Below are 15,107 nucleotides of genomic sequence, written 5' to 3' on the forward strand. Positions count from 1 at the left end.
GCGCAAGGCACACAGCAAGATGTGTGTGATGCCCTGGTACTTGTCCTGGGACTGATACCCCAATGCCTCCCTGCTGGGGCAGATGGGCTGTCATGTGGAGGTGTTGGGGGATCTCTTGTGCATGTGAATCTAGTACTGGGCGGGGCTTGTGGCTGGTCCCACAGGCTGAAGCTTGGAGCTCCCCCAAGGCCCCATGGAGGGTCCCAGCCCTGCTCTTCAGGGACTGTGTTCGAGAGGGGATCTCCATGTCCATGGGGCCATCACTAGAAGATCACTTACTGCTCTTGGTAAAGGTCTTGGATGGTCTCAGAGCCCCTGTGTCCTCCTTACCCCCCTGCACTTCCCTTCACACCCCCTGCACTGGGGCAGGCCTGTTCTCTCCAGCTTCAGGTGGGAGTCGAAGCCCACAGACATTCAGGACCCTCCCAAGGGCTTGCGGGGCACAGCTGGGACCTGCCCCCTGGCACCAGAGTCCCAGGCCGGTGTCTGGGCAGTCAGCCCACCGCCCTTTGTCCCTCTACCCCTCAGCCCACCTTGGTGGAGCAGGGTGATCCCCCAGCCCTGCAGATGGAGGGGGTGCATCTGTGTTGTGCGTGGGGAGAACAGGGTATAATGGGGGCAACACCCCACTCTGTGCACAGGGGACCCAAGAGGGGTGCAGGAGGGGTTTGGTCACTGGGACCAGACTGGGGCTCCTGGAAAAAGGTCCCAAGCCCAGTTCTCCTCCCCTGAGGCAGCTGGGCTATTCCTCCCAGAGCTACATGGGAGCTGCTCTCCCCTGCAGACCAGAGGATCCATATCCAGTCTCCTCAGAAGCTCCCCCAAGCCTTGTCTGTGGTAGCCTGTATCTGGTGGGAATTTATCTATCTCCATTCAGTGTTGCCCTGTGCTGCTGCTCTTCCTAGCAACAGCCTCGTCACCACTGGGGATTTCTCCCATTAGCTGAGGCCCTGCCCTGCCCTCTGCTGTCTGCTCCTGGGACTCTTAAATGTGCCCCCGCAACCTGTTCTCTCTATTGCTCCTGTACCCCGAGCCCAGTGCGAGCGCCCCCGAGAGAGGAGATGGCTGGAGGACAGGTCTTTCCTCAGGCTCAGCTGGCTCTGATCACCATGCTGGCTCTGCAGGGCACTGGGGCAGTCAAAGGTAGGTGCAGAGTGGGGTCTAAGACACATAGGAAGGAGGTGATAATAGGAAGGAAAGGAAAGGAAGGCACCCTAATTCCCCACATGGCCCCGGGCACAACCCTCTAGAGGCAGGAGGAAGCCCTGATGGGACCAGGCGAGGGGGCATTGGGGCTGGCATGGAGTGAGCCGGGGATGATCAGGAAGGGGCTGTGACTGCGGGGCGCTGGGGGTGAGGAAGGAGCCGTGGTTCTGCTGTGAAGCAGCATCTCTGCAGGAAGGAAGAGCCCCTCCCTGGATGGCACTGGGGAGCTGGAAGCTTTGTGGGGGACCCCCATTCACAGAGCACCTACGGAAAGGAAGCATTTCCCAAAAGGGTGCCCCGGTGCTACACCCGGCTGAGGAGGAAGTGTCCTTGGTGCAGGGACAAACAGCCCCTGGTCTCAACCCCCACTCCTTTTCCCTGTGGCCCCCCCTCGTCTGAGGCCCTACTGACCCCTCTGCACCTCTGTGGTGGCGGGGTGGTGCTGTGCCTCACGGAGGTCCTTCTGCCTTTCCTCACTGTGTCCTAATGCAGTTGTAACACCCACAGGAGCACGTGGGGTGGGGAGATACTGGGGAAGGACACAAGCCCTGAACAATTGGGTAGGGGCAATGTGGGTGATCCTGCCGTATGATGAGTGGGTGCGCACCCCTGTCTCTCCACAGTGGATCACGTGCTGTCCCAGGTGGCCTATTACCAGCGGACACATCCATCCACGGAGTCTGGTGAGTTCATGTTCGAGTTTGACAACGATGAGATCTTCCATGTGGACCTGGAAAAGAAGGAAACAATCTGGCGCCTGCCCGACTTTGGCAAGTTCACCAGCTTTGAGGCACAGGGTGCCTTGGGCAACATTGCTGTGCTCAAGAAGAACATGGAGATCATGATTGAGAGGTCCAACCGCACACGGTCCCAGATCGGTAAGCCCACAGGATGTTCTCTGCCCTCTACTCATGATGAGCTGTCAGCACCAAGCTCTGACCCGGGTTACACTACAGAGCTGGGTAGCAGAGGGCACAGGGTCTTTCCTCCCAAGAGGTTATGGCTACAACAGGGGTGGTCAGCCTGTGGCATGGGCAGCCTGTGTGTGTGGCACCTGGCAGACTTGGGAGGGGACAGGCATCACAGCAGCAGACAGGGCAGGAAGCATAAAGCAGAGCAGCAGATAGGGGTGGGAACACGGGGCATGGAGCACAAAACAGAGCAGCAGATTGGACAGGGGAAAGGGATGAGAGTGGCATGTAGGGAGGGTGTTTGACTAATTTATGGCACACCTGCCAGAAAGTTTGGCCCACACTGGGCTACGATGACCCCAGGATGGAGCGACTAGGGGCCTTGCCCCTCTAACGTGGTCCAGTGCCCCCTTGCAGGCCGAGGGCAGGCAGCCATGCGGGTGGAGTCTGGACAGCACTAATGGCCTGTCCTTGGCCTCCCTTCCCAGTGGCCCCAGAAGTGAAAGTGTTTTCCGAGAACCCTGTGGAGCTGGGCGAGCCCAACATCCTCATCTGCTTCGTGGACAAGTTCTCACCGCCTGTGCTTAACATCACCTGGCTGAAGAACGGGAAAGAGATGATGGATGGCGTCTTTCAGCCTGACTTCTCCCCCCGCCAGGACAACGCTTTCCGCAAGTTCACCTACCTGCCCTTCATTCCCACCACTGATGACTACTATGACTGCCGGGTGGAGCACTGGGGGCTGGCCAAGCCCTTCCTGAAGCACTGGGGTAAGGCTGGGGGGCACACCCATGGGTCCTGGATGGGCACAGGGCTGGGAAGCCAGGACTCCTGGGTTCTCCCCTGGCACTGGGAGAAGTCTTGGGCCTAGTGACATACAGCAGGTGGGCCTGGGAGCCAGGACTTGAGTTCGCTTGACACCAGGTGGGCTGTAGAGCAGGAGAGCTGGGAACCCGGACTCCTGGGGTCTCTCCCTGTCTCATGGCCTCACTTTGTCCCTCGTCTCTCCCTCTGCAGAAGCCCAAGTGCCCACCCCCATTCCTGAGACCACAGAGACTGTGGTGTGTGCCCTGGGCTTGGCTGTGGGCATTATCGGCATCATCGCAGGCACTGTCCTTATCATGAAGGGCATGAAGATGAACGAGGCCCGTAACCCACGGGGCCCATTGTGAGTAGCTGTTGCTTGTTTTCCAGTCTGTGCCAAGCCATCTTGGGCTGATCCAGCACCCACAGGGGAGACTCCCTCTACTGCTAACTACGCAACCTGTCCATCCTCGCTAGCTACATGACCTATCCCCCAGCCAATAAAGGGTGGCAGCTCTGCTACATTGGGATATTCCTAATGGGGTCCAGCAGCCCCCAAGACTCTTTTCTACTGCCAGGGAAGGGCCATGATCCCTGACAGGCCCAGATTCTGGGCCCATGGCTCCTGGTGACTGACAACCTTTTGCCTTTTAGGTAAGAAGAGGAAGAACTAAGCACCCCTGAGTCCTCCCCACATGCCTTTGCAAGAACTGCTTGCACTGTCCTCCCAAACCTGCCACCCCAGTGTCCCCACTCTGCTACCATTGACTCTCAGCCACTGGACCCAGGTGGGAGTCCCCCCTCACTCCGTGACTGTGACACGTTGATCATGGACTGTCTTCTACTGCTTCCTCACACTGGGGCTGGGGATGGCTGCTGACCCCTGGGAATGGGAAAAGGAGGTTCTCACTTAAGGGCTGGTTGGGACCAATGGCAGCTGGTCTATGTGGGGCTGTGGGGTTATATCCACTGTCTAGTAAAGTCCTGGGTAAAAGTCTCTTGACTCTGGTGGGTGCTGGATTGCGCCTGGCACCTCAGCCCTTCTGTGAGTCAATCATGCCCAAATGAATCCACTGAAGTTGCTTTTGGGTAAATCCACTCATTTAAGGTCAAAGGGGAGGGAACAGGGCAGCAGCCCCAGCTGCCCGTCTCTGCTCTGGAGCCCAGGTACAGATGGCAGGGTGGGGGCATCTGCATATATTTGTGTGTGTGTGTGGTGGGGGTCTCCTTGCCTGTGCAACCCCTCAAACTTGTGCCCTGGGTTTGTCCAGAATCCTGCGTGCTGGAATCTCAATCTGCAGCTTTTCTGAACAGCAATAAAATAGATTTGGGGGACATTGCTGAGTGTCTGAGTGTCATTACAACCTGGTCCATTTTACTAAGCTCTTCAGGGTGTTTTCTTGAAACAGAACAGCCTCCATCCCGGTGATGAGGGGCTTGGTTGGGATTTTGGGGGTGCAGGTTCATAGATTCATAGATTCATAGATGTTTGGGTCAGAAGGGACCTCAGTAGATCACTGAGTCCAACCTCTTGACCTGGGTAGGAAAGAGTGCTGGGGTCAGACGACCCCAGCTAGGTGCCTGTCCAGTTTCCATCCAGTCTTGTCCAGGTTGGTCTAGAGGGAATGGAGGGGAGAAGGATGCCTTGGTTATCTCCCAGCTGTGTGATGGGAAAGGGGTCTAATGGGTCACAACAGGGAGGTGAGAAGCCAGGACTCTTGGTTTCTAGCCTAATTCTGCAAAGAAAGTAGGGTCTAGCAGGTTTTGGGAGGGTTATGGGAGCCAGAGCTCGCTATCCCAGCTGTGGGAGGGGAGGAGGGTCCAATGGCTTGAGCCCAGGGGTTTCACTTCCATTTTTGGGTGTGTTTACTGCAGCTTTAAGGAAGAAACATCCACCACTTCCCTAGATAACATTCCCCTGCCTCATAGTGTGGCCCGCAATGTATTACCGGGGCAAGTGAGATACCTCCAAGCCCAGTCCCAGACTGGCCCAATCTGGAATCCCAGGGGGTGCACACACATACTAACTTTCTAACAGTTAAGTTGTCTTAACTTTTTAAAGTTGACTTAACTGTCAGACCATACATGCTTATGTTGAGCAGAGTCAACTTAAATATGGCATAAAATAATACACCTCCAAGGTGCAGTATCTTAAGTCACATTAGTTAGGATAACTTAGCTCACAAGATGGCTACCACCATGTCAAGGAGCTCTATGTGTGTATGCTCCAGCTTATCTTAAGTCGCCTTAGCTAAGTTGCCTTATTTTAAGTCTTCTTAGTATGTGTGTACACACACCCAGTGACTGCAGTGTCTAACCAAGTCCCTAGGGGTAGCTGTGATTCTTGGATCAACTCCCTACAGCTGTTTTTTATGGAAGACATCCCAGTGCCCCATGGGAAGACTGTGGAGCACCCATGAGGTTATGAAGCCAAACAGTAGCTAGACGGGGTGACAGCTCTGCTGTGTTGTGGGTGTCTATAGCGGGGTCCCATAGAGTCCAGAGTTGTTTATCATGTGCTATAATATGGGAGAAGGCAGAGGCACTGGCCGGTGACATCTGCATGTGCAGCGGAGAATGTGGAACGGGACGAGGCCTTGTGGGCTGGTGAACCCCATCCTCTGCTCTTTTAAGCCCCATGTTATACAGGCCCCTTATGCCCTCTGAACCTCACTGCTCCAACTCAGAGACTGCTCAGAGGCCTCCCAGCTCTGATGTGTCCAAACTTGCTTCTACCATCCACCTTGCAGCTGCTTCTGGCCATTTTCATGCTTGGGCCAACATGGGCCTTGAGCTCAAACAGCTCATGATGGGGAAAAGCCAGTTATACCTGGTGATATGTGGTATTGGATCCTTCACACCAACCGAAGCACTCTCCAGGAAGGCAGAGCATGGGTCATGCAGGATGGGGAACTCCTCATGAGCACCAGGTGTTATAAGCATGGCTTCAAGGGCAGCCTGGAAGCCAAATGAACATGAGTTCCCAGGGTGGCATGGTGCTGAGGGTGTGGGAGCCATGTTGCGGGGTCTGAGCTGGGAATCCTAGAGAAGGAGCAGGACTGGGGGTGTCACTGCTGTGCATGGCATGGGGACACTGCTCCTGGCAGAAGCCAGAGCTCAGGGGTCTCTAGACTGGTCTCTGGAAAGTGTGACTCAGGAAGGAAACAAGACTGGAAGTGCAGAGACCCCAGGGTAAGGTGTAGAATCCAGGGGGACCACCTGGGATGTGGGATCCAGGGGGACCACCTGGGATGTGGGATCCAGCAAGCACCTGGAGTGGGGTCTGGGGGTTCAGGAGGTCCTGGAAAGTGGGACTGAGAGAGCTCCTGGGATAGGGGTGGAACCTGGGGTTCAGGGAGGGTCCAGGTGGGTTGTGGGATGGTACAAGTCCGTAAGTGTTCCCGTGGTGCATGTCAGGGTGGCAGGGGTTAAGGGAGGTACCTGAATGCAATGCCCAGGGGATAGAGAGCCATGGCTCACTCCGGTGTGGGGTGGGGAAGCTAGTATCTCTCCAGCAGGATGAGGGTTGTTCTCCAGCTCTGTGAGACCAAGAGCAGGGGATGCAGCATGAAGAATTCAGACAGAGTCCAGCTTTAGCTTTCCCAGCAGCAGCTTTACCTGGTAACCGTTGACACAGCTGCTCTGGTCTCTGTGATTGGTGCAGTGCTGAGATGGGGAAAGTCCCTGGAACCGATTCAGCTCCAGTTTCCCTTCCCCCTCCCCCCCGGGTTTCTGGGAGTGCGTGCGAGGAACCAAGCCCTGGAGAAACCCACACATCAGCTCAGCTCTGGCGCTGGGAGCAAGCCCTGATGCACTGCATTTGCAAAGTGGGAAGTGGCCCCATCCCACAGACGCCAAGGGAAATGAAGCCAAACATTGCTGCTGGGCCAGGTCAGCAAATCCTGCCTGGCCCCAACAACCAAGAATGGGGAAATTCCCAGCTCGGTGATTCTCCCAACACTGGGTTTTGAACCCTTCCCCTGGAGATGATGCCCCACAGTGCACAATCCCTAGCACCAGGGTACCTGGCCTTTCCCTCTGCCTAAGGGACCCCCATTCAACTACAGGCAGTGTTTACAGGTGGCAAAGGATCCCTTGGGGAATGAATGGGGGGTGCGTGGGCGCAAGCTCTTCTTTAAACCCCTTATTGGTCTGGGTGTCATGAAGAAGGGAGGAGGGATTGTAAATCAGGGTGTATTAAACACATGACTGAGCTGGTCCCTTTCAATGGCTGCTGCCACCTGTTTGGTTGGCACCTGAAATAAGGTCCATGGTGCCAGGGTTGAGGGTAGTCAGTATAGAGTTTAGATTCTGGTTGCATGGGATGGTTTGGATAGGGATGATCCTGCCTCAGGCAGGGGGCTGAACTAAATCAGTGCTTCTCAATCTTTTTTGTACCAGGAATTATTTAAAAAACATCAATGGCCAGTCTCAACGCAGTGCCCCTCACTCCTGACCCGCTGCCCCTTGTTCCCAGACCTTAGCCCCCACATGTGCGGTAGGGGTGGGCATGTGGGGCAGGGTGTGTGTGTGTGTGTGGAGGGGGGGGCATGAGGGGCCCTAAACAGCCCCTCAAGGCTGGAACTATGCCAGCCCGCATGGGAAATGTCACTGTTTCCCACGTTTTTATCCTTTAAAGGAGAATCTATCTTTACAGTTTTTTTGTGACCCGTTCATATATACTTGCAACCCACTTTTGAGTCATGACCCACGGATTGAGAAACGCTGGACTAGATGACCTCTGGAGGTCTCTTCCAGCCCTACTTCTTTATAACTCAATGAACTTGCTTGGGACGGGTGAGGAAATGGTTAATGAAGCAACCAGCCAATCAGGATGCAAGCCTTGTTAGGGTTGCAGATAAAATGGAGGGCCAGGAAAGGCTCCGGTTGGCTGGAGGGGCACTGTGTTGGTCAAGGGCTAGTAAGTTGAGGCTCTGGGAAGGTCACAGATGTGGGGGGGACACTGCTTCTGCTTCAGGGCATCCTGGAAAGGAGACCTGGAGCTCAAAGATCTATGGGTGTTTTTGGTAAGGACTTTTTAAGCTAATGCCCAAGCTGGGGAGCATCAGGCCAAGTCCTTTGGGCAGTGAGGAGGTATGGGAGAAGGGAGCAGGGAGTGATACTCAGTTGTCTTGCTCATTGGCTATGGTTGCTTCAGCCCTAATTAGCCACCTCGTTGAGCTAGGTCAGTTTGGTTTCCTGAGCTGTCCTCTTTCACAAGCAGCCGTCACCACTTCCCTGCAGCTGTAGCGCCTGCTGCCCTGCCCCATCACACTCCTCAAGGCAGCTTCTTGTCTAGCACCACACAGTGTGGCAGGGATCCTGGCTGGGGCTGGCCTGGGGCCAGAGGTGCCACGGGTCAGGGGTCGGCCCGATTCTGCGGGCTGGGCTGGAGCAGAGCTGGGAAGCACGGGCGCCAAGGAGGTGGTATGTGTGCAGCCAGGAGCTCGGTGAGCCCCACCTCCGTGCTGCTAGTTGGGACCGGAGCCGTGTTCCTCTTTGAGCTGCTTTCAGTTTCTGAGCTCAGGCTCTTGCCTGTCACGGACCTGCACAACCAGGGCACTGCAGTTCATGCAGAGGGACTCCCTGGTGGGATAGAGGTGCTAGCTGTTTCTGACCAGCAGGGACATGCACAGTCCCTGAAGTGTGAGGTAGAAGAGGGTGGGTGTCTCAGTCTGATCCATCCTGCACCAAACCCCAGGACTCTGGGTGTAATTTTGAACTTGGAGTTGCCTCAGAGCATGGAGGGTGTCCACAGAGAGGTGCTCAGCCCCCCAGCACCAGGTGGTTAGCAGTAACCATCTGCCGGGCTGGGAGGCTGGATGCCAGCTGCAACTGATGACTAGGACATGAGCGGAGCTACAAAGAGGGTTCAAAGATCCAAGAGCCAAAGGGCAAGGGATAGGTGAGGCTGCAGCAGTGTTTCCCAACCTTTCCCTCAGCATGATGCCCACACTGCCCCACATTCCCCCAGCCACACTGCTATTTTCCTGCACCGTTTCCTGCTTTTTTCTCCTTTAAAGCAGAAAATCTGTGTTTTTCTGCAATGAAAGGAAAATCCGGATCCCTGTATAATTGAACAACACTGTCGAGTGTCTTTGTGACTGCTTTTTATCATTGTGACCCCAAATGTGGTCATGACTTCAAGTTTGGGAACTGCTGCTGTAGCACCAAGGTAGGAACATAGAGTGTGGGTTGTCCTCTTCAAAGCCTGGAAGATGGTAGGTTTGGGGTTGGTTGGTTGTTTAGTCTTTGCTGTGGGGATGAGGTTGTCCCACATAAAAAAAATACAAATAAAAACTGGCTGGAAACCCTGAATACAGAGCTGACTGACCTAGAGAAGCAACCTGAGAGAGTGACCCACTTCCAGTGTCCTATAACTCACAACTAAATGGCCCATCTTGATGCTTGAGGACGAGCTTCTTGGCTTGTGTATTCTGGAGAGTTGTACTCAAGGGTCCAAGAAGCACATTTGGTTATAACTTGTTTCCTCCACAGTGGTTGGGGGCAGGATGACCTCAGGAAAGAGCACATAACCCAGTGATTCTTAACCATGGTGCTGCAGGGGGCCACACAGTTGTAGTGCCCTTAGGTGAGCTGACATGGTTTGCAAGATAAACCCAGAGATTTCCAATAGGAATCCAGAGGGTCATAAACATCCTTCCCTGTTGTGGTCTTGCTGAGCTCTTTGCAATAGAAGAATTGCTCTATTTTTTTTTCTGTAGTCAAAACATGAGTGAAAGCTCAGAACTGGCATTTTCTGCAGGGGGGGCTTTGAGTCTAAGAAACCAGGGCTGATATCTTCATAGTTTTGAGAAGGAACCAGAACCTGGAAGTGAACACAGCACACGGCATACTACAGTGCAACAGTTGATAAACAATAACATCAAGCATTTGGCATCCATCATGTGATCCCCTACCTATCAGTAAAACTGTATAATGTTGGATCCTAATCCCAGCACCTTTACCCCCACTTGGCGTTAAAGTTTGAACATGCCTTTATGCTAATTGTAGAAATGTTCCAGAAAGATAGGACAATATGGCAGGTGCTATCAATGTTCAAAAAACATGTGCTCTGTACCAGGGATGGGTGAGTAAACAATTGACTTTATGCTGACTGAATTTCTAGCATGTTTATCTCGATGAGATGGAAAAATGGTGTACAAGACTATGGAAGGAAGATTCCTTCCTTGCATACTTTTTTACATAACACGCTTAACGTTTGGAATTCATTGCTACAGGAGGTGGGAGAGGCAGGAGCAGAGTCAGGGCCACCAAGGGACTGGATAAATTTGTGGATGTTCAATCTATTCATGGCTATTGGACGGAGTGGTTGGAGATGTTTCCTTTGGGATCTCTACCCCAGTAAATGGTGGATCTCAGGGAGGGTATTGAACAGGGGGATAAATCACTCTAGAGAGATCTGGTTCAATGCTCTCCCTCTATAGCATCCACTTCTGTCACTATTGGAGATGGGACGCTGGGCTAGACGAACCATCGGTCTGCCTCAGTATGGCACTTGTATTCTCATTCCATATATTCAGAGGTTGTAAGGAAGAGGTTATAAATATGTATCCACTGAGACATAGGGTCTTTCCAGTTGCTGATCCGGCTACTCCCGTAGGCCACTCTGGGTTGGTAATGCACTGATTTTTAAGCCTGGGTCACTGGCAGTGGTCTCTCTATGATTCTGTACCAATTAGTGCTTGAAAATGAGGGTGGGAAGGGATCTCAGGAAGTCACATATAGTCCAACCTGGTACTCCAAGTGGGACTAGCCCTAACTAGGTCATCCCAGCCAGGGCTTGGTCAAGCCAGGCCTTGAAAACCTCCAAGAATGGAGATTCCAGCACCTCTCTGGGTAACCTGCTCCGGTGCTTCACCACCTTCCTTCTAAGGAAGTTTTCTTCCTAATATCCAACCTAAACCTCTGTTACTGCAACTTGAGACCATCACTACTCCTTGTTCTGTCCTCCGTCATCACTGTGAACAGTCCAGCTCCATCCGCTTTGGACCCTACCTTCAGGAAGTTAAAAGCTGCTATCAAATTCCCTCTCAGTCTTCTCTTCTGTAGACTAAATAAGCCCTGTTCCCTCAGCCTCTCCTCACAAGTCATGTGCTCCACCCCTGAACCATTTTTGTTGCCCTCCACTGGATTCTCTTCAACTTGCCCACATCCTTTCCATAGTGCGGGGCCCCAAACTGGACACAGGACTCCAGATGTGGCCTCAGCACTGCAGAACAGAGGGGAATAATTACTGCCCTCGATTTGCTAGCAATGCTCCAGCTTAACTAAGCTGGGTTCTTGAATCCTTCATACAGACTTTCTCATTGTGCAATCAGAGAGAAGTAGGGCTGGAGAGGACCTCCAGAGGTCAGCTAGTCCAGCCCCCTGCCTGAGACAGGATCATCCCTGTCCAAACCATCCCAGACAAATCCATTGTCCAACCTCTTGGCAAAACTACTGACACAATGCAAGATGTCACATCTGCCCCTGCCCCAGAGAAAGCAGGGAAACCGTGGTGGCCACCACCCTGCTGCAGCAAAGATTGTTATAATATGCTCAAGGAAGCCCAGGGAAACATCTAGCCATCAGTTCCCAGCAGATGTAGTTTTTGCTTCCCTGCTTCCTGACACTTCTCAGTTGATGTCTAAATACCTGCATTGTGCAGAAGGCTGACTTGAATCTGGTTCCGACTCTAGCTTAGTTGATGGGGGAAAGGGATATTTAATCAGAGAACAGGAATGGCTGCTCTGGAGTGTGTATCTGCTGTGACAAGGTCACACAAGATCCTGTGCTGAAGCAAGCACAGCCAAACTGGTGAACTTGAAACCTGCATGAAATGGGGGTTAACATTGCAACTATGTTATAATACATGCTTACATCCCCCGAATCCTGCACAGGTAACAACAGTTACATCATAACTGCTTGTTTTGCTGGCATTTGACGCCGATACAGTCGTTGCATGTGTTTATGCCCCTAGGATACAGAGAAAGCTTCCCTGTGGGTGTGTTTACACATGCAATTATGCACCTGAATTTTCTGCACAGAAAATTCAGGGCATTAAACTGTCCCAGGACATGTATCTGAACGTGTGCTTGTGTTGGGAGCAAATTTGCTCCTGATGGGAGTTGTTCAGTCCAGAGCTTCTGCACTGCTCTGCCTGCTGATGTTCCCAGCCCCCTACCCATCCCCTGGAACTCGTGTGGTTCAGCACATCAGTTTAACGCACTGGTTTCTACTACCTATATCTACTAATACTAGAAAATGAGGAATTAATGTACTGTGCAGTAATTGCTGCACACACGTAGATGGTGATGCTTTACTGTACTGCACATTAGATTAGGCTAATGTGCAGCAAAACATCTCATGTAGATGCACCCTGTAACTGTAAAGTTACTCTTCCTACCCATAAAACAAATGTGACTGGGGACAGTGACTGGAAGTCCCACCCCGTGCCCATGGCCAGCTCCCCCACCCAGCATGCTGTGCTTCTAACCCTTTGGCCTGATCATGGTGTGAAAGGGTTTTTGGGGGGAGAAGGCTACTTCCCTTGCCTACTCCCCACCCGATTCCCCACATGTGTCCATAATTCAGTGTCCTGAAATCTCGCTCTGCAGCTATTCTGGACGTCAGTCATCAAATGGAAAACCAATGTCACAACGCGGGGGTGTCAAGAGCTCAGTCTCCTTAACTTGAGGGGAAGGGCTTCTATCCCGGGGTGCAGCCACTCACAAGTAGCAAAGGGGAGGCCTTTTGCCCTTGTTCACACAGGCATAAACAGAGCCACCAGCTAGAAATTGCAGTGTATAAGGTAAGTATTGACATCAGACCAACTTTTCTAGCAGCAAGTGATTAATAATTGGAACAGCATTACCAGGGTGGGGTGGACTCACTGTGGCTTGCAGTCTTTTTAGACTTGTGCATATCCAATTTCAGCCTGAGTTTACGCAGCAGAAACCATGTATTTCCTATGCCCTGAAGTCAATGGGAGAGGACTTCAGGAGGTCCTTTCTTGCCTTGTGCTTGTGAATTTTCTATTGTGGTGTGAAAGCTTTATCATGACATTGTGTGTGCCCCTCAAAGGCCTGCTCTACTGCAGTTTCTGGGAGAAACGCTGCTGTTTGGGGGCTGGGTGTTGTTACAGTTCTCTTGGCCTTGGGAGTCTGTGACATGTAACCCCACTGCTCATTCATCCCCTCCTTTTACTCCTGGGGGTAGCATCAGGATACACTCATCACAGCAGCTTGCACCACTGTCAGGTCGGCTATGAAAGAACTACAGTCTATTCTTGAGATGCAGGGCACCTGCCAGCCAGCTGCAGGGAGAGGAGTGAGATTTGTGGTGGTGTACAAATTAGCGGGCAGCCTTTTCCCCTTGAAACATCAGTAGATTGGCCATGGCTGGACATGGGACACGGTGGGTCGGTGCTCTGAGCGGGTGTGGAGAAGTCTCTTGGTTGATGACGGGAAGGAGGGTCTTGGTCACATGCTCGGAGTGACCCTGATCATTGGTTTTGGGGCCAGGAAGGATTATCTCCTCCAGTTCAGACTGGTAGACCCCTGGAGTGCACTGTGTGCATTTTGGGGGCTTGGTCTGCCCCCATGCAGTTTGGGGCATGGTCACATGCTGGGGCCTTCTGATCACATATTCCCTAACGAATTCGTCCTGCCTCAGTCTTTGCAGGAGGATTGGGCCCTGGGATCTCCTACATCTCTTCCTGGGGCATCTCCAGTCTGGTGTCCCGGGGACTGGAAAGCTCTGGTCCAGCTACAGCTCAGTGCAGGAGTTGTCTGGAGAAGATCTTTCACCGGAGACACCTGGCAGATAGACCAGGCCATCCATTGCTCTCTGTCTGTAGGGGACAGAACCAGGAGCAATGGCCTCAAGCTGCAGCAGGGGGATTGAAGTTGGAGACGAGGAGGAACTTTTTGACTGGGGGTGGTGAAGTCTAGAGAAACTGTGGAATCTCCATCCTTGGACGTCTTCAGGAGAAGGTTGGCCAGACATTTGGCTGGGATGGTTTATTCAGGGATGATCCTGCCTCGAGCAAGGGGCTGGACTTGATGTGACCTCAGGATGCCTTTTCCAGCCTGGCTTTCCTATGGACCCATGATCCATTGGTCCCAACTGGCATGGAAGTCCAGAAAGCTCCCTGACATGGGCTCAGCACTGACTACAGAGGCATTCCTCCCTCACCCATCCCAGCTGGGATCTGGGTGAGGGCTGGGGCTGCCTTGACTGGAGGGGGCACACAGACCCGAGTCTCATAAAGGTGAAAGCAGCCCAAATCTTGGGTCTGGGTCCTGCTTCTAAGCATAACCCTTGGTACTAACTCTTACCTCCAGCCCCTATTTCTCTCCTTAAGCCAGATCCCAGTGCCAACCCCATCTTTCAACCCCCTGGAGTCCTTGCCTAGGTTTCTAAACTGATCAGTGCATTGACAGTACTAGCCAGGAGACCCAACCTAAATCCTAACTCCAATGTGTACCTGGCTTTGTCACCCCAGCTCCCGACTTTTTGGTGAGAGGGAACCCATGCTCCAGTCTCCCCTGGTGCTCAGACCTTCCCCCACTGCTCTGCACTCCTAACCCCTGTAGTGGCTGAGCTTCTGCTGCTGCTCAGGGGGGAAGTCTGCACCACTGGACACAAGCATCACCCCCACCCCTGTTCGAGAAAAGGTCCAATTTTCTCAGAATTGCTTCCTCTTCAATGCTTTGCCTGCAAGTTACTGCAGTCTGGGCCAATCCACCAGCAGCTCTCAACAGCATCATCAGTCTCTGGCAGACTCCATCCGGGCAGGGTTACAGCAGACACCAGTAACACTCCACACAAGCTGCATACGACATGCTACATCAATGTTCAACATTTTACAAGTGACATCTTTGAGGCTGAATCACCAGGTTTGCATATCTTTATTTGCTAATAAATAGCTTGCATGTGTGGCAATTTATAATTTATCACCCGATTAACACATTCATCACAGGAGAGTTGTAACACGCCTTGGAAAAACTTGTCTGGAAAGAGTCAAATCTAGTGTAACTGTTGGCTACAAATGTCCAACTCGGGATCCTTAAAATTCTAGTTTATTAGGTGGATTGAAACACTCTAATGAGTTCAATCATAAACCTTGGGGCTGGTCCCCACACACACACACACATATGCACACACATACACACACACACA

The 15,107-nt window shown here is 52.6% G+C and overlaps 2 protein-coding genes across 3 annotated transcripts in view; both read left to right on the forward strand.

The window, feature by feature from the left end:
* LOC102381926 (H-2 class II histocompatibility antigen, E-S beta chain) overlaps positions 1-15,107 on the forward strand; it is a 603,463-nt gene that overhangs the window by 570,497 nt on the left and 17,859 nt on the right. The gene's annotated exons all lie outside the window — the stretch shown is intronic.
* Positions 990-4,258, forward strand: LOC102376901 (HLA class II histocompatibility antigen, DR alpha chain). Of its 2 annotated transcripts, XM_006034591.3 has the most exons (5): positions 990-1,143; positions 1,830-2,084; positions 2,606-2,887; positions 3,135-3,285; positions 3,576-4,258. In XM_006034591.3, the coding sequence occupies exons 1-5, from the start codon at positions 1,062-1,064 to the stop codon at positions 3,577-3,579; spliced, it is 774 nt and encodes a 257-aa protein (XP_006034653.1). In that variant the 5' UTR covers positions 990-1,061; the 3' UTR covers positions 3,580-4,258. The 2 variants fall into 2 exon arrangements, with proteins under 2 accessions (XP_006034653.1, XP_025072382.1); XM_025216597.1 differs by lacking the exon at positions 3,576-4,258 and having other exon boundaries at positions 3,135-3,289.

Source organism: Alligator sinensis, unplaced genomic scaffold, assembly GCF_000455745.1.
Source record: "Alligator sinensis unplaced genomic scaffold, ASM45574v1 scaffold1303_1, whole genome shotgun sequence".
Lineage (NCBI taxonomy): Eukaryota > Metazoa > Chordata > Crocodylia > Alligatoridae > Alligator > Alligator sinensis.